At 46.5% G+C, this 19682-nt stretch overlaps 1 protein-coding gene across 13 annotated transcripts in view; it reads left to right on the top strand.

The window, feature by feature from the left end:
• The window catches only part of VPS13D (vacuolar protein sorting 13 homolog D), a 129305-nt gene that overhangs the window by 85157 nt on the left and 24466 nt on the right, over positions 1-19682 (top strand). For all 13 annotated transcript variants that reach the window (XM_077931271.1, XM_077931279.1, XM_077931276.1 and 10 more), the window contains 5 exons: positions 903-1051; positions 3686-3820; positions 4770-4937; positions 18238-18370; positions 18805-19000. In XM_077931271.1, the coding sequence (XP_077787397.1) occupies positions 903-1051; positions 3686-3820; positions 4770-4937; positions 18238-18370; positions 18805-19000 (781 nt within the window). The remainder of the gene's footprint in view (positions 1-902; positions 1052-3685; positions 3821-4769; positions 4938-18237; positions 18371-18804; positions 19001-19682) is intronic.

Below are 19682 nucleotides of genomic sequence, written 5' to 3'. Positions count from 1 at the left end.
AAAATGTTTGGAAATGTTTCTACATTGAGCTGGAAAGCCTGAGCTGAAAACATTTTGGCAGAATACTTCTCATCCATCCCCAATATGTCTCTGTGTTGGTTTCATCCTGCTTTTGCTTTTTTGAAAAAATGCCTTGCAAGGGCCTTAAATAATGTTTTCTTGACTGTATTGGAAATACTTTGTACAAAACACATTGCAAATGTTGAAATATTTTGCAGTGCAGTCCTGAAAAGGGGCATTAAAAAAAAAACCCCACACATTTTAATATATATTATTTAAAGGTGAACTGATTTGGAGTAGGAGATGATTAGTGGGAGTACCAAAAAGCACAGCAGTAAGCTGGGTTGGGATTCATAAGGCTGCATCCAACTAAGTCCTAATCAGAGTAGACCCCTTGAAATGAATAGACCTCTATCTGAGGTGTGGTGTAGAGGTTAAGAGCGGTAGTCTCGTAATCTGGGGAACCGGGTTCGCGTCTCCGCTCCTCCACATGCAGCTGCAGGGTGACCTTGGGCCAGTCACACTTCTCTGAAGTCTCTCAGCCTCACTCACCTCACAGAGTGTTTGTGGGGGAGGAAGGGAAAGGAGAATGTTAGCTGCTTTGAGACTCCTTAAAGGGAGTGAAAGGCGGGATATCAAATCCAAACTCTTCTTCTTCTTCTTCTATTCTGACTATCTGTCGCTTCCATTAATTTATTTGGGTCTGCCCTGAGTAGGACTAACCCTGGGTGCAACTCACAGTTGCTTTTTGCACAAACTGTTGGTTGCCGAAACTGTTAACTTATAAGCTCCCTGGATTTATGCCGTAATTACTTTAGTTGTCCTCATTCATCATAATGGCAGCAAATTAGATGCCCCGGGTACTGTTGTAATAATGCCCGTGCCATGTTGTTGAAACACAGAAGTTGAAAGTTACGAGGAAAACCTTCACGAAAAGCCGGTTGATCAAGGTGGAGCACGGAAGCGATATTACTTTGAAAACCTCAAGATCAGTGTGCCGCAGATAAAGCTGAGTGTCTTCACTTCCAGCAAGCTCCCCTTGGATCTCAAGGTAAGGCTTCATGGGCCCATCCTTCCAGAGTGTTCTGCTGTATTGCATAATAATTTTTTGCAGGGTGATAGATAAGCAGTGGTCTGCAGGAGATCTGCAGTCTTCCTGAGAATTTCCTCGTATTTAGAAAGCTAGATTTCTAGTACTGAAGGCTGCAAAATAATATCTGCTGAAAGCGCAGAATCCAGGGAGAATTGGGTAATAAAATGCATGCCTCTTCCCCCCTCCACCCCCGTAACAACTGAGGATTCTCTTGCCAAATGAGATCAAACGTCTGGCTTGACGAATGTTCAGTCGACAGCAGTGGGCAGCCTCTAGGGTATTCACGTTCTAAATGTGTGCGCCGGTGTTAAGACTTGAACCTGAAGCATATCATGAAATGGAAGCCTGTTGGAGCATCATTGGCAGAGACTTTGCTTTTTTTATTGGTCATTTGAAACCAAACTGAGTACAGCTTAAAATGAATGGGAAAACCTACAGTGTGTCCAGATAGTGATGTGGACTCCACATCCAGCCCCAGCCATCTCCAACAACAACTGGACAACCACAGGCTCTTCATGCCCCATGCCCACTCGCCATCTCTGGCTTAAAGGAAAATGGGAAAATGCTCTAATAGGAACTGTATAACTTCTGTGAAATTATATACAGTGGTACTTCGGGTTACAGACACTTCAGATTACAGACGCTTCAGGTTACAGACTCCGCTAACCCAGAAATAGTACCTCAGGTTAAGAACTTTGCTTCAGGATGAGAACAGAATTCGCGCGGCGGCAGTTGGAGGCCCCATTAGCTAAAGTGGTACCTCAGGTTAAGAACAGTTTCAGGTTAAGAACGGACCTCCTTAACCCGAGGTACGACTGTGCAACATACGCTATCTAGTGTGGAGGGTTTGAAGTCTGGGCCAGGCAACACATTCTGTGTTTCATATTGGCCTTTGATATTTGGGGATCCATTTCCGTGTTGGAAAAACTCTCTAGTTTTCAGGCCTTATGAAAAGCAATGCAGGATGAGGCCCAAAGACCCATCTAGCCCAGCTTATTGTTCTCACAGTGGCCAACCAGATGCCCATGGGAAGCCAGCACGAGGGGCCTGGGTGCAATAGCAGCCCTCGCAACCTGCAATTCTTAGCAACTGGTGTTCTGAGGCACATTGGCTCTTGACACTGGAGAGAGAGAGAGAGACCCTTCTGGGATAAGCTCCCAAAGAAACTCTGCACATCCTGCCATGGAGCAGTTGCACATTATCCAAGCGAAACACTTTCTGGACCTACCAGCATGGCCATTACCCTGTGGGAGCAGAGTGGGGCACAGCATGCTCTCTTGCTTTGCTTTGTGTTGGGTGGGGAGAGCTGCACTGGGGAGCAAGCTGCCCTTCTCTTGCTTTCATTCCTGCACTTCTTTGTTGAAGAACTCCTGATAAGGTTCCAGGGAACCTGGAGTTCCTGGGAACACAGTTGGAAAAAGACTGTTCTAAGTCAACAGACCTAATTTTAGCCTCCAGTTGACAAGGAGCCTCCACTTAATTAACCAAAAAAAGAAAAAAGCCACACGTATTATGGCATTCATTCTGAGCTCAAGTCTGGGGCAGGCAGTGCAAACAAAAACACAGGGAGCATTAAACTGCACGGTGCTGGGGAATCTTTGGAAAGCAGTGGCAGGGTTATTCTGTTTGCTGTCCTTACAGTCCAGAGAAGCCCACATTTTTAGTGGCTTCTGTCTGTCCCTCTCAGGAAATAGACAGAAGTGGATTTAGGAATGGAGAAGAGGTTTTTGCCACTCAAGGAAGCTGCCCTTCGTTGTGCAGACCAAAAGCAAAAAAGCTCGGGGAAGAAAAACGGAATGAGATTTTCAAGATGTCCTTTCAGATGTCTGTTTTATTTTTAACAAGTGAAGCAGCAGAGAAAAGGCAGCCTCCACCTGGGCTTCGAATGTTAAATCTCTGTCCATTCTTGTATTCTCTCTCTCTCATTTTTCATAAGCTCAACCCCAACGTGGTTGGGAGGTAAGAAAAGAAGATGAGGAGAAGCATGTGCCGAGTCATGCACGTTTAACACAAAACACCTCTTGCATTAATCCATAAGCAAAGCTGCCAGATTTAGCTGAGAAGTGCCAGGATACGGAATTTAAAGGATTGGTAGCCTTGAGGTCATATCTCACTGGAGATGTTCTGTTGGCCCTACCTATAGCGGATGGCAAGAGAGGGTATGGCAAATTGAATTGCCAGAACATCTGATTTACCACTGCAGAGTTGTCCAAGGTTTGGCCAAAGGAGATATAGTATGGGTTTCTCCTATAACCAACAACAGCATATTACACAAACCTCCAATGGCTCATGCCTCATGGAGAGGGCAGTTGCCTCCTCTCTGACTGTTTCTCCTTTTGCCTGGTCTAGACATATTTCAGACTGTCCCCTTTGTTGTTGATGGTGATGATGACTTTTGATCTGATTACATTTTGATGTAAATTCTGACCCATTTTGATTTCTTAATGTTGAAGATGGAGAAGATGTAAGCAATATTGTACTTCACTCAGTCACAGTTATGTTTTCCTCCCTTTGAATTGTTCATCCTGTTGATTTTTGTTGCTGTTGCTTTAAAGTATTAAGATGCTAATCTAGTTACTCTGTTTGCTTTAGGCATTGAAAAGCACCCTGGGCTTCCCTCTGGTTAGGTTTGAAGATGCTGTGATCAACCTGGACCCCTTCACCAGAGTCCATCCCTACGAGACGAAAGAGTTCATCATTAACGACATCCTGAAGCATTTCCAAGAAGTGAGTGAATTTTGCACTAGAGGGCGCAGGGCCACACGGAGCCAGGCCTTCCTGCTAGGTAGTCCCTGCTGCATTGCAACATAGGAACCTTCCTTCCCCACTCAGGTTCACCAAAACCCCAGTCTGAGCAGACTTGAGGGCTGCTAGTGTTTGACAGCGATAGCGCGGATGTTCTGATATGTTTATAGCAAGGGTGGGTAGCCTTTTGTCTGTTAAGTGGCCGTGTTCTCTTTGGGGACAATCTGTGTGTGCTCCCCTATCCGAACACTGACCGCTTGTGTGGTTGATCCAATTTAGAGTAGATTGCATGGGCATCTTATTAAACCCCCCCCCAAATGTGCTTGCCAATGGTGGCCACAGCCAGAATAAAAAATGGGTGGGACCACACCTTTCTTTGCTCCTTTTGGTTCCTGCCCAGCAGACTGCAGGGAAGAGAGTGTATTGCTCCTGCCAGAGGTGTGAACTAGTATTTTGCCAACAGCCTCATGAAATGAGTTCAAGGGCCACAGGTTGCCCACCTCTGTTTTATAATCAGAGTGGGGAAATGGGTGTGGCCACCTTTCCCTCTCTTCCTTTCTGTCCCAATCTGTCTCCCCCTTTCCTTTGCTGGGTGTTCTCTCTTACTGTCTGTGTTGTAGCCCAAGTTACAAAGCAGCTTACTAACTCACATATTATCCCCCCTTGAGGGTTTTGATAGGGTAAGACATGAACGCTGGGGTGTCTCCAGCTCCTTCACTCTGACTGCTGTTTTAGCACCCATGGTGAGATCAGAAGGCTGCCTTTTGGTCTTCTCCGGCTCTGTGATTCAGATACAGAAGAGAGGAGGGGAAAGGGTCTTATTCCCCCCCCCTTTATGGTCGCCCCTTCTTATGCAAAAGAGCCCCATTTACTGAACATGATGACTTGCCGTGAGCTCTGTTTCCAGTGACATTTCTGATGCCCTTTCCAGGAGCTGCTCAGCCAAGCGGCAAGGATCCTGAGCTCCGTGGACTTCCTTGGCAACCCGATGGGTCTCCTGAACGACGTTTCGGAAGGCGTTACCGGGCTGATAAAATACGGAAATGTCGGTGGCCTTATACGAAACGTTGCCCACGGTGTGTCAAACTCTGCTGCAAAGGTAGGGATACGGAGGATAAGGAGGCCCGTTTGTTCCTCCTGCAGCTCTAGCAACCGCTGATGCCTCAGAGCAGGGGTTGGCAAACTAAGGTCCGCGGGCCAGGCTGGATCAGGCCCAATTGCCTTCAGGATCCGGCCCACAGACGGTCCGTGGATCGGTGTGGGGATTCTGTTCATTCGGGCTGCGCCATTTTTTTCTGCACCATTCCATTCCCCCACACACACACACACCGTGGTGGCGCCTCCTCCTCCCTCCCTCCTCTTGGCTCCTCCCTGCCCTGCCTAGAGGAGGAAGGGGGCTGGGCTGAGCTGGCTGAGCGCCATTTTAAGCAGCCCCTCTCCGGAGCCAGCCCTTTCGCACCAATTATCTTCCCTCCGCCGCCACCGCCCTGGTGCTCCTGTGAGCCAGAGAATGGAGCGGACAAGCTTGCTCTGCCAACCCACGAGAAGCAGTGGCGGCAGTAGTGATGGTGGCGGCGGCGGCAGCCCCAGGGAAAGTAAGCGCAGCGGCTGGGGGTGGGGAGGAGGACTACTTGCACCCCTCGCCTCTTCTTCCAGCTCCACACCCACCCACCCCAGTGCTGCTCCTCCAGCCTGCCACAAGGTCTGAGGGACGATGGAAAATTTTGCTGACCCCTGCCTCAGAGCAACCTTCCCCTACCTGTTTCTCTCCAGGTATTCATTCTCAAACAACACTGCTTGAAAGCACAATTATTTGTGTTACCAGGTGTGATTGTCCCAAAACATGGGTTGGCAAGATGGCTGACTTGAACCAGTGGGCAAACAGGGCATTTTAACATAGATAAAATCATCAGCCGATATCATGACAGATCATAGGGCATGTCTTTGTTTTCCCAATTCTGTTCCATACTGATGGACTGTTGCTATTTAAACCCTTCCTGTATAATAAGAGCTATCATCCTTTGGAACTCCCTGCCTATTGACGCCACTCAATATTATTTCAAACACATACGGAAAAGTTTTTGTTTCAGCAAGCCCTGCCCAGAGATATGGGAATGTATCCGATTCTACTCAAGAGTAGACCCATTAAAATTAATGGGCCTGCCCTGATTATGACCAACTTTGGATGCAATCCATTGCACTATATTTAACATTAGTCCTACTTAGACCCGTTGAAATGAATTGATTTAACTAATTTAGATCTGTTAATTTCAGTGTGTTTACTCTGAGCAGACACTAGCGTTGGATAGAATTCGTAGTTGAGTTGCATATATTGGTTTTTAAAGTTTAATTGATTTTATTTGTGATTATTTTATTTGTATTTGCTTTTTGTGGTTTTTGAGAACTTTGGCTGTGTTTTATTTGCAGTTTGTCTCCTCCACAGTTTTATCTTTGCCTCCCTTACAATTCCTCATGCTGTCAAATGAGTTCTGCCTCGGGCAGAAGGATTGTCAGATCCCAAAACAGGCAGAACGATGTGTGCACAGTATATTTATTTTAGACATTTATATACAACCCTACATCGTTTGATTCTAGGGCAGTTTGCATTGAAACAACAACTTCTAAAAACAACAATGAAAACATTACAGGACAAAGTTGAAATACAATCAGCCGGTTGATTTCATGGCTTAGTGATGCATGCTCTATTTTTCAGGTCCTCATTTAGACATTGTGTCCTCCTGTTTTTACAGCCTCAGCACAATTGAGGCAACGTTTTCAGCATGGGCTTTTTCCCCCTGCTGAGATTTATGCATTTTTCTTCCCTAAGCAGCGAAGCCCCTTCAGAATCCATCTTGTGCATGCCTGTTTCGGATTATTCATTCCAACCTACACTGAGTGCTGTGTGCTTTTGCATCTCGCAAAGGAATCTTTGAAAACTCGGCTCGGGTGTTGAGAAGAAATAATCCAGTCTCGCCACAAGGGAACCTAGCCAGACCAGTAAAAATCGTGGCCATTGGTTCTGCTCTTGTGCGCTGTCTGCAGGCAGAGTATGATTAATTAGGATGTCTGCTCTCGCTGCAAACCCTTCCACCTGACACAGAGGAGCCAGACATTTTCACATCCTTCAATTCATTACATCAATTCTGAGTCGTTGGTGGTTGAGGCAGCCAAAACCCGTCTAGGGAAATTTGTACGTGTCTTATGCCCCCTCAGTTACCTGGTTTCTTTTCCTCCCCTTTCTTTTTTAAATAGCAGTTCAGAAGATGCAAATAATGGCAGACCTTCCATATCCACGTACTTCTTAACGAGGCTGAACTTTAACGACCCCTTTAAAAGAAATAAAAAGTGCCTGCAAGAATTGCACGCACACACACACAAAAATGCCTTATTTATGAGCTGTGTCTGGTTTTGCCATTGTATAGATTTTCTGTTTAATCACTGTTGATTATTCCAGTAATGGGTTTTCCATGTATCTCAGAGCGTGTACTGGGTGAATGACTTCTTTCAAGTGGAGAGGTTCTGTGTATTTAAGTTGGCACAGAAACTCAGGTTAATGGAAGTTCACTTCAGACCATTCTCTGCGGCATGATCCCTTGGAGACTGGCTGTTTTTGTGTGTTAAGAAGGGCTTTGATCCTAAATATAGGGACCGGAGGGAATTTCCATTCCATCTGCCATGGCGGCTAAAAAAGAAAAAGAAAGAAACCCAACAGTCCTGTTTGAACTATTTGCATCAAATATCCTCCCCCCCCCCTTTCATTTGGGTTTTTCCTTTTTTTTCTTTTTTTCTCCCTGAGGGTTGCAAATACCAAAAGCTAAAATTATTCCTCCCTTCAATGACTTCTTGGTTAGAGACAACAGTTGGTGGTGCAACTTTATAAGCAACAAGATGAATTCCTTTTAGTGATTCAATTCTGTCCTCCAGCTCGAAGCCTCGGTTTTATTGCAGTGTCTGCCAGCATAAGGAGAGGGGTTGTTTTTCCCCCTGAAAGGTTGTCTTTCTGCGTCAGAAATATTACGGTCTGGTGGCTGGCTCTGCGTTGGAAATGGCTTCCAGTACTAGAGGCCCAGCGGATTATTTGCTGGCGGCTAAAGAGTCCCGTGCTTGCAGTCCATTCTGGAAATTACAGAAAAGCTGCCATGACTGGTGTGTAAATATACATGTGTGGGAACAGGGTTCCCAAAGAATCCCTGCAGAAGATGGGCTTTAAAACAGAGTACAAGCACAATGTTGGGTAAGGTGATGGCAGCAAGCCTAGGCAGACTGGGGTGATGTGTGTGTGTGTATGAGTCTGCAGCAGGGAAAGTATGGTCAAAGATAGAGAACAACAGGCAAGGGCAGAAAATGTACTTATGGAGCTGCGTATGAGCATGAAGCTTCATTTCAGTAGGAACTAAGCTCAAAAAAACTTCTCAAAAGAGATGAGAAGAGGTTTGAACGGTTGGGGATGCCACAACCTACGTGTTCAGAGTGGTTCTCAAACGCCTTGGTACTCATACGTTTTGGCTCCCAAACGCCGCAAACCCGGAAGTGAGTGTTTGTGAATGTTTTTTGGAAGCCAAACGTCCGATGCAGCTTCCGTAGCTTTCAATCAAGTGCAGAAATCTCTTCAGCCAATCAGAAGCCGCGCCTTGGTTTTCGGACGTCGAACAGACTTCTGGAACGAATTGTGTTTGAGAACCAAGATACGACTGTATATTAATCAAAAACAAAAACTAGAGCACCAGACATATACCTATCTAGGTAAAGCAACTACTTTATAAGTTGAAGTTACTGGGAATGAAGGGAAACACATTTTCATGATAATCTCAGATATAGAAAATGACTTTTATGAAGGCACTGGTAGGTGCCATTTGGGGCTTGGGTGCCCTTGATACGGGTGGGGTGGGGTGGATGATAGGATGCAGTTCTTAAGCAACTTATTAAGGCAGATCTTGATGCCCTCTGTGACTGGTTTGCTTCCCCTTTTCACAAGATGACCCATTATGTAGTGAAAGCTCCTTTCTGCTTTGGCGTGTCAGCCCAACACCTCTCAAGAGATCATGCTTGGCTTTTTGAAATGACACTTTTCCCCAGCTTGCTGCAGGGAATGATCCTCTGGTGTGACTTCTGAGGCCGTGCTTTTGCTGCAGCCGTTTTCATGGGGAGTGGAAATCAGTCTCTTACTTGTTTATTTTTAATGTCGTTTATTGCATGTATAGACTGCCTTTCTGCCAAGGCACGTGATGTGGTTTGTCCTAATGGTCCAGCTGGCAAGTTACTGGCATGTTAATTCTTTTTAGCTGAAACTTCCAAGACAGATTTCTCTCTAAACTTGTGAGGGCTGTGTGCACCTCTTTTGCATGTGTAAGCTTTGTCTTATCTCTCTTATCTCAGTATCTCCTGTAAATCCAATATGGCAGATTACAGCAAAATACAGTGGTACCTCTGGTTAAGAACTTAATTCGTTCTGGAGGCCCATTCTTAACCTGAAACTGTTCTTAACCTGAGGTACCACTTTAGCTAATGGGGCCTCCCGCTGCCGCCGCATGATTTCTGTTCTCATCCTGAAGCAAAGTTCTTAACCTGAGGTACTATTTCTGGGTTAGCAGAGTTTGTAACCTGAAGCGTCTGTAACCCGAGGTAAGGTAAAGGTACCCCTGCCTGTACGGGCCAGTCTTGACAGACTCTAGGGTTGTGCGCCCATCTCACTCTATAGGCCAGGGGCCAGCGCTGTCTGGAGACACTTCCGGGTCACGTGGCCAGCATGACAAGCTGCATCTGGCGAGCCAGCGCAGCACACGGAACGCCGTTTACCTTCCCGCTGGTAAGCGGTCCCTATTTATCTATTTGCACCCGGGGGTGCTTTCGAACTGCTAGGTTGGCAGGCACTGGGACTGAGCAACGGGAGCGCACCCCGCCGCGGGGATTCGAACCGCCGACCTTTCGATCGGCAAGTCCTAGGCGCTGAGGCTTTAACCCACAGCGCCACCCGCGTCCCCCTGTAACCCGAGGTACCACTGTATATACACTATATCTCCACTGAAGGGTTTTGTTCTGGACTGTACTGGAGAAATCGGCTTGCCACTCTTATTAAAGCAAATTGTTCTGGAGCATAAAGAAGTCTCTTTGGTACCTATCAGACAGTGTACTACTTCGAGAAACTAAAGTGAGTGGAGGAGCAGTCAAAGTTTACTTGCTGCACTAGGGCAATTAAAGGTTCTGAAGGCTATAAATATAAGCAACAGAGAAACCTCGCAACGAGAGCTCAGCTTTCATGTTAAAATTTGATGTTTTCTTTGGGAGTTTCAATTTCTGCTGAACCAGCAGCAGCTGTCGTTCCCCGCACCCCCACCCCCGGGTACCATCCTCTTGGTTGAGTCAGAAAGGAGTTAAAGACCAACATAAAGGCAAGGCAGGAAGAAAACATTTCCATCTGAAGTATGACAAAGTGATTAAAAGCTGGCAGAGCTGATGTTGTGACGTGCCCTCCCTCCAACATTGGGAGTGGTGACACCCGCTGTTTTGCAAAATATTCGCTGTGGAAATTCCAGGGGATTCTGGCAAGGTTTTTTGTTTTGTTTTGTTTTGTTTTGTTTAATTGGGCTCAGCCAGGCTATATAGTCAGTTTTTACATGTCTTAATCGAGGTGTTGGGACTGGGGAGGCCCAGTTTCTTATCCCCACATAGCCATGAAGCTCACTGGGTGAAATAGGGCAGGTCATTATTCCGCAGTGGGGTTGTGAGGATAATATTGGTGGTGGCACATATTATTCTGCCATCTTACAGAACCACCAGCTTTATTACAGGATAAGCTGTTGTGGACCAGCAGCTCCTTCATCAGATCCGTTAAGTCCACTGTAGCCCGCAAAAGTTTATCCCATAATCAAGCTGTTAATCTTTAGGACAGCAGTAGCCAATGGGATCCCCTTTAGATGAATGTTGGACTGCAACTCCCGTCAGCCCCAGCCAGCATATCCAACAATCAGGGATGATGGGTGTCAGGACTTGTAGTCCGTTGGCTTAAGGTGCCGTAGGTCTCTTTGCTATCAATCTGCCTGGTACTTTCTGAAGGACAGGAGGACACTGTAGTACCTGATGCTTTGGACTACAACTCCCATCATCACCGGCCACTGATTGGAGTTGTAATCCAAAGCATTTGGAGGGCAGCAGGTTGCCAAAGGCTGCTGTAGGGGGCAGGAGACTGGGTGGTTGGCACAGAAGAGGTCTCTTTGGGAAGGAGTCTCAAGAGAGAAAGAGATGGTATGATTGTGGTCTTCTGGGGGGTGGGGAGAGATTTCCCAGACTTAAGAGACAGTAAAGGAGAAAGAGTGGAGTCTTAAGAAGCAGGAGGGATGATGGAGCAGGCAATGTTTTGTTTCGTTGTGTGTCGAAGCAAGGAGCAACAGAAATGCAAGGCCAGGCTCAGGCGCAAGGCTTAGACTGTGGGGAACATCGAGCTTGAAGTTGGTTTAGCAAGGGGCAAGCTGAAACTGAGCCCTTCTGTGCTAGTAGCAGCAGCAGCAGCAGGTGCAGCTCAGTTTCTAGCACAACGATGCAGTGCGGGGAGCCTCCGATCTTCCTGGGTCTTCTCCGGGGGAGTCTTCTGAGTCAGTGAATGGCAATGGTCTTGCCCTGCACATTCGCCCAAGAGAGCTTCTGGGGCTGGCCCTACGTGCTCCCCCCTCCCCCCATTCTGCTCCTCACTCTCACCCCCTGCAGATGAGCATTCCGACTCCAGGGTTATGACAGGCAGTGCTAAAATAGCAAGAGGTAATTGACAGGGATATGTCACGGTATGTGAGGACAGAGAGATGGCAAGAGAGGCTGGGCAAGGTCTTGGAGAGCATTTAAGGTAAGAACAAAGAGTTTGTGCTACACCAAGGAATGAACAGGAAGTCGCTGTTGTGTCAATTTCTTTCTTTAAAGCAGCAACAGCTTGATCCCTGTACTAGCCTTTCAGTTTGAAGGCTGCTGTGTAACCCTTGTTTTGGTTTTAGCACCATGAGTGTGTTCAACAAGCAAAAGAATCCTTTTATTTGTGACTTCTGTCAGGGCTGAACAGAAGGTGCAGTTCTTGTTTCGAGCTGAATTCAGCCTTGCTTACTGAAGGCAATTATGTATGAGTGTTGAGCTGCGAGGTGGTACACGTTACATAATGCACATTGTGCATTTAGGGGGAAACCATCCGCCCCCCACGTTTGCCCTCCTCCTGTGTAAATTTGCATGAATGATGACTTTGAACCCTGGCAAGGGAACGGCTTGATCTGGACGCAGTGTCCCTAAGTCAGCATTCAAAAACAGACTGGCCAGTCTTTGGCAGACTACCTCCCCCAACCCCTCCGACCCTTTTAATATGGTCAGGTAATAGCATACTCTGCAAACGCAGGGCAAATAATAGCTTACGAGGCAGCTTTCAGATTTTAAACGCTTGCTTGTGATCTTGTTTGTTAAAATGAAACGAGTTCAGTAGATTTGCATTGCTCACCTGACTCTTACACCTGCCAGGCGTATCTTTGCACATGTTAAAATGACCTACCTGAGAAGGGGACTAGCTCTCGTGTCCGCTCCTTGTGAGTTCTTGCACTTCTGCACTTCCGATCCTCTTAACTACGGAACAATAGCTCAAGTCTTGCACAAATTAACGGAGGCATCAGTGCTCCTCGTGTAACAGTTTTTCTTAAGCCAAATGAGCAGACAGTTGGGGGGGGCGGGGAAAACAAAGTACTGGGCTGCCTGGCTTCTTTCTGAAAAAGGGGTCCTCCTCTTTTACCACCTTTAACCCTAAAAGACACTCACATAGAAATGAAAGAGAGAGATGTTCTCTTGACCCATTCCTTCTCCTTTTGTGAATGCGCTGTAATCCTACAGGGAGTTAGAGCTCTGGGCAGATCCTTGACCATTTTAGCCATCATCTCAAAAGAAAATGTATCTTCTAACAAAGGAGGTATGTGGCCCAACTCCTATATATAACAACAACATTCTGCAAACCGGAGCTGCGGGCATAGGGCAGTATATAAACTAAATAAATAAGTAATAGGCAACAAAATCGGATTGTGCAGAATACAGAAAACCAAGCAGTTGAAGTATGGCCATATCTAGCATTAAAGGTTTTTATTACACGAAAGGGGATTCAAGTGACAAGAAAGGAGTTTCTGGCTAAACATCAGGAACAACTTTTGACAGTGGAACGGACTCCCAGGAGAGCTGGTGGACTCTCCTTCCTTGCAGGTTTTTAAGCAGAGGTTGAATGGCCACCTGTCATGTATAGCTTATGAAACAACAGCTAAACTTGCCAGGCAGCCCCACGGATCCCCCCCCCCCCCCGGGAGGAGTAGATGTGCTGAGTTTGAATGTAGATTGTCCTGTTTTGCCTCCTTGCCCAGCTGAGAGACATTCTGGGGAGGGGCGTGTGGTGAGAGATCGGGAAACCTTTCTTTCACCTTCCCAAGGCGACGTCCTCACACTTTGGGAGAAAGGGGATCAAAGGAAACAAAGCACAGAAGGATAAGCGAAAATCTGCCCCCGCTGCCCTTTCTGAAAACCAGATTGCCTTGTTTGGATTTTCTGTGTTAGCCGGATAAAAGCATGCTATATTCTCATGGGGTGGCGGGCGAGGAAGGAAGTTTCTAAGCTTCTCCGCCAGCCTGTTTTCATCCTTAGGAGAAGGTGCTTTGGAGAAGTAGCTGTGCATGTGCCTCTTTTGCATCAACCCTGGAAAGTGGGGGGGTGGGGTGGCGGGACTTTACGCCTCTTTTCCGCAAAAGTGATCTGTTAAAAAGAGTATTGGTTGCTTAATAAAGTGTAGATTGCCCTCTCGGTGAACCCGCCAGTGACTCTCCAATTGGGGTCATTCCAAGTTCATTCTGTGGACTTTTGACTGCCTTCTGTGTATGTGAAAACAGCCGGCAGCTCCTGCAGGGATCACTCATTCAGGCCTGTAACACAAAACTATTCCCCCGTAGGCACCTGCTGGGCAGGCTCACAGGGGGTCCTGGGGCTGGGGGAGCGGCGGAGGGCAGGGGGGAGACAGCCCCATTCCCACATTGGGCATCTGTAGAGGTGGAGAAGAACTGGGCCCTCCCCGGCAGGTCCTCTCGACTGGCCGGGCATCCCTATGGACAACTCATTAGACGTCTTTGCGGATTACCCAGCAACATGCTATTGTCAGAATTCATTACGAGGCTGGGTTAACGAGGAGACGCGAGCTAATTTAAGGGCCTTTCGCTTGGGCTCCGTGACATAAATTGGGGGGGTAAAGTGGATGCCAGTCCGGCTTGGTGGAAGGAAAATTTGCTGCTACCTTTCTGGCGGCTTCTGGGTTTGGCCTGTGTACAACCCCTGAATTTGAGCCTTTCTTTAAAAAAGAAAAAAAAAATATTGCAAATTCTGCCAGAGTCAATGCACCACCAACACCCTACTGGTCTGAGAATTGTTAGTATGTTGAGACTTGTGCGTATTTATTCCACCTTGAGATGCATGTTCCTGGCTTGCCAGCCCATGCCCACAATACGCCAGTCTGAGACTGTTTCAAGTATCCTGATGTTGAGGGCAAGTGATATGAAGCAGACTTCTCTTGCCATTGATTGATTGATTGATTGATTGATTGATTGATTGTTAGTGGGGAGGGGCGGTAAAAATGTCAGGCTTTTTGTAGAAGCGACACATGGGCCAAGTCTATCGTACGTCTGCTTTTCGCTGAGTCCTTTGGTGGCAGCATCTTTGCCGTTTTGTACTGCATGGCTTCTGTTCCCAGGAAGGCACTGCAAGGATTCTGGTGTTAAACATTTCTTATAATGCAACATTGCACCAAATTCCTGTCTTTCTATTTATTGAAATAAATGTCCTGGTAAATTTGATAACCCTGTGAGTGAGACAGTGAGGCACAAACCACAGATCATGGTTTGCCTTAGATGGACATTGAGACAGGCGGTGTAGACTTAACTAGAAAGCCGTTCCTTGTTTATTTCATTTTTTTTTTATTTTTCAGAGCTAGGTTTTTCAGTGTGTGCATTTCAAGTCAGATAGGGACTGCTGTAAGTTTCCCAAGAAAATATCTAGCTATATCTGTATGTCTGTAGGAAGATGCTATATTGCCTTTATCCTACATTTCATATGTGTTAATTTACATTCATTTTTAAATGATTAACAGGGTCTTTTTTGTGGTGGCAGCCCAACATTGGAATGCTCTCCCCTTGGACTATTAGGCCACAGGGTAACACTGAGTAGATGAGGCACCATGCAGAGATCTTCCTGTTTCGTCCAGGATCTTGAATGTTTAATTGATTTTCTGTGCTGTTTTGAGTGTTCTTTTGCTACTGAGACAGGGAATGGGATCCAGCAGGAGGGCTGGATCCTGAATTCCTTCACCCTGAGCAGGCCACTTTGACAGGTGGGTGGGGCCACACACCTATCAGTCAGCTGACGTTTCCATGCCATCAGGTGATCCTTTTCTTCCCTTTCCAGCGTGACTTGAGTTGAAGTGCTGCGGCAAAGCAAGTCTGGCACAGACTTCAAGCCCTGCGAATGAAACTACTGTATTTACTCGAATCTAACTCTCACCTTCTTTGGCCAAATTACGTTGCGAAAATTAAGGTGTGCATTAGATTCGATGGCACATTTACATTCACCATTTTTTGGTTTCAAGTTTTTGAAAATTGAGGTGCGCGTTAGATTCAATGCTTCATTAGACTCAAGTAAATACAGTATTTTCAGAAGGACATTCATTTGATGACAGGTTTAAAGGGTGCCAAATCCAGGCCCTGCTTGCCATGGAACAACAGGGAGACCATTTTAAGGCTCACGGTCATTCCTTTGCCACCGCATCATATACGGCGTCTGACGTGGAGCGGGAGGTTGTGGCTCTGGATGGGGGAACATGGGTTAACAGGGTAAATTAGGACCCTTGACGAGGCTTAATTAGACCCAACAAGTCCAGAGATTCCTTACCCATGTGCCACTGTGTTACTGCTGCTTTTTTGTGTATATATTTGATCAGCGTTCGAAAATCCCTTTGTTCTAGGCGCATTTTGCGACACAGAATTTCATTAGCGTGAGCTGTTTCTGACCTCTGGGTGCAGTACAGTGCCTAAGATTTCCAATTAAAACTGCAGAGTAGAAAGAAAGGAGGACCTTTTCCTGCCTCCCTGCTTCCAGCACCTCTCTGAAGACTGGAGAAGAGACCCTCTTAAGAATATTAGGGGGTTGGACAGGGGAAGGACTAGACCATATGAAAAATGAACATAATATTTTAACTGCAGTTCTTTCATTTTTAGCTTTGTATTCTTGTTATAAAAAAGCACGCCTAGACATTTTGTTGTTGCGCCCATAATCTAGGTTTAAGGTGCCATTCAGCTCCTATCTTTCATATCTCAGTTTCTAACACTGTATTTGACATATATTTAGTTTCTGTCTATTTGCTGTTCAGACGTGAATAACCGTCAGGAGCCTTCTTTTTTAAAAAAAAAAGTTGATAAATGACGGGGCAGAATAGAAACGGTGTTGGCAGAGGTGTTGTTTTTTAGAAAAAAAGGAAAAAGTAGAATCTGCTGTGCTGTTTTAGCTGCACAGAAATGCCTTAAACATTAACCTGACCTTGCGACCTGCTGCAGAAGGAAGGCAATCCAAAGGTAAAGGGCTGGCAATGCATGTTTTTGGAGAAGGGTTGTAGCTTAGTGGCAGAGCATCTGATTTGCCTGCAGAAGGTCCCAGGTGCAGTGCCCAGTGGCATCGCCATGTGGGGCTGGGAGAAGACCCTGGCTGAAATCCTGGCGAGCCACTGCCAGTCATAAACAGCACTGAGCTAGATGGACCATTGATCTGGCAGTTTCCTGTGTTAGTTAATTCCCTTCTGCCTGGGCATTGTACCTGCTTTAGAACTCATCACAGAATTGCTTGGTATCTCTGAGCCCAGCAGTGCAAATTGAGAACCTTGTGTTGCTATTGTTAACTTTGCATTAAACCACAGAGCCTAGAACTTGCCGATCAGAAGGTCAGCGGTTCGAATCCCCACGATGGGGTGAGCTCCCGTTGCTCAGTCCCTGCTCCTGCCAACCTAGCAGTTGAAAAGCACGTCAAAGTGCAAGTAGATAAATAGGTACCGCTCCGGCGGGAAGGTAAATGGCGTTTCCGTGCGCTGCTCTGGTTCGCCAGAAGCGGCTTAGTCATGCTGGCCACGTGACCCGGAAGCTGTACGCCAGCTCCCTCAGCCAATAAAGCGAGATGAGCGCCGCAACCCCAGAGTCGGTCACGACTGGGCCTAGTGGTCAGGGGTCCCATTACCTTTACCTAAGGGGTTAGCCATCTTCTCCCAGCTCTTAACTCTCTAGGCTTAGCTATGGCTACATATACATTTGCGTGGCACCGCAGTGTGTTGCTTCTGAGCGGCTCCACTCCAGACTTAACCAAACAAAGGACGGCTTTGCTGAGAACCGCTTCTTGCATGCATCATGAAATAAACTCTGGGAGTTCCCAGGGTTAATCAGGCAGATGAGGTGGAAACCGGGCATGTGTCATTTGAAAAAGAATTGGTGGAGTGGCTGGAGAGAGCGTTGTTTTATTTAGTTGTTTAGAAATATTTATGTACTGTACTGCAGTTCTCTGAAATCAATCTGAAAAGCAGATTGCAACATAGTAACCCAAAACACTTCCTCTCATAGCAAATTCAGATGATACTGATAGCTGTGTAGTGTAGACTTCAGCACAAAAACAAACAAACCAACCTATTTTTAGAATAAAGCAAAAGTTTGGGGGGGGTTGCGCAAGCAAGTTCTGAAGTTTCACCCCCATCAAACTCCCTACAATGTCATTGCGGAATCACAGAGGAGCGGCAAGGCCTCCCACAAGCTGTTCCTCATTTCCCAGACTCATTAGGCTGCCTCGGGGCAGGGGGATAGTCCTGCAGAGGAAGCCATGGTCCCTAAAAGCCCTCAATGCTGCCATTCATTCTTGTGGCAATGCCCAATGCAGGTCTTCTCTGAGCCCATAACACTGTCAGATAAGCCTAGAGTCTGGGAAACTGTGGCTACAATGGTGTGGCCCCAAAAAAATTAAATTACAAACCTAATAAAGTCTGGTGGATTGAAGTCTGGGTTTGTTATGCATTCATAGAATTGTAGAGTTGGAAGGGATCCCAAGGATCCAATCCCCTGCAGTGCAGGAATCACAACCAAAGGATCCCTGACAGATGGCCATCCATCCTCTGTTTAAAAGCCTCCAAGGAAAGAAGGTCTACCACCTTCCAAGTTGGTTCCACTGTTGAACAACTCTTGCCATCAGAAAGGTCTTCCTAATTCAGGAACTATGAACCTACTAGATTTAACTTATGAACCAACCAGTTCCAAAGTCCAGCAATGTCACTACAAGTCACGCATTCAGCGTTAATGAAAATTCCATGTTTGTGTGTTTGTTGTCTTTAACAGTTCACTGGAACTTTGTCCGATGGGTTGGGGAAGACAATGGATAACCGGCATCAAACAGAACGAGAATACATTCGATACCACGCTGCAACAAGTGGGGAGCATCTCGTAGCTGGCATTCACGGACTGGCTCATGGTAATACACAAACATAGAATTATAAGGTACCCACTCCCCCAAAATACAGGATTCCACTGCTGAACAGTTCTTACTCTCAGTTCTTCCTTATGTTTAGTTTTCTTCCTACCCTCTGCAGCAGGAGAAAACAAGCTTACTCCATCTTCACTGTGGCAGCCCTCCAGATATTTGAAGATGGCTATCAAATCATACCATATATTCGTAAAAAAAGATTGTGCAATGGGCATATCAGGGCTCCCTTGAATGAAAGGCTTTAGAAGAGCAATTATTTTACAAGCATAGCCAGACAGGGTCTGTCCAAATTGTACTTTTAAGAAATTTGTGTCCATGCCTTCCCGGTGTGTTCAATCTTACAGCAGCCGTGAATTTTCTTAGCATTGTCCTAGAACCCTAGAGCTACTTTTGCCACTAAGCATGCTCATTGTCTTCGACAGGCATCATTGGTGGATTGACAAGTGTCATAACCTCGACGGTAGAAGGTGTAAAAACCGAAGGGGGGTTCAGTGGCTTTATATCCGGCCTTGGGAAAGGACTCGTCGGAACTGTGACCAAACCGGTGGCTGGTGCTCTAGACTTTGCCTCTGAAACAGCCCAAGCAGTGAGAGATACAGCCACGCTTACCGGCCCCAGGTTAGTTAAATCTCCTTTTTTTGTTGGGGTGTGGGGGGAATGATGACAGTACCAAGCAGAGTCACATGCGGATTATCCAAAGCATTTTGCAGCGAAACGATTTCCTGGCTTGGCCTGGCAACAGGTTTCCAGAGATGAGTTCCGGGAGAAGATCTTCTGTACAAAGTACAGGAGAATGAGATCTTTCCTTTGAAACCCTTTTGCCCTTCTCCTCCCTCTTGCCCTCCCAAACTGTTTAGTGGCTTTGAAAGGCAGGTGAGAGGTTTAAAGGGAAATAGCCCTTTTATTCTGCCTCCCTCTGTCTCTCTTTTCGCCTCCTCACCCCTCACTTTCTCCCTACAAAGGATACGGTGGCGAAAAAGTTCATTGCCTCTTCCTCTGCCTTTGCTGTTGCAGAGGTGTTTCTCGGCTCAGGAAAACAGAAGGGTTAAAACAGACAATGGGTGTGTGATGGATCTGTGGTCCTTGGTGTCCTTGGAAAGGCAAAGAGGTGAAATGAATTTTCCTCGCTCACCTCCCCATGCAGTTGCATATAGTGTGCAGGGGATGAATGGGTAGGTTTGCCAGTAGGCGGCCTGGGAAGGGATCGGCTTGGGGCTCTTTCTTGCCCCCTTATTCCTGCCACGTGTAAAAGGCCCTCTGAGAATCTGTAGCGGTTTAATAATTGTTGTAAAGATGCAAA

The sequence above is a fragment of the Podarcis muralis genome, chromosome 7 (genome assembly GCF_964188315.1).
Source record: "Podarcis muralis chromosome 7, rPodMur119.hap1.1, whole genome shotgun sequence".
Lineage (NCBI taxonomy): Eukaryota > Metazoa > Chordata > Lepidosauria > Squamata > Lacertidae > Podarcis > Podarcis muralis.
This window is presented reverse-complemented; position numbering and strand designations above follow the sequence as displayed.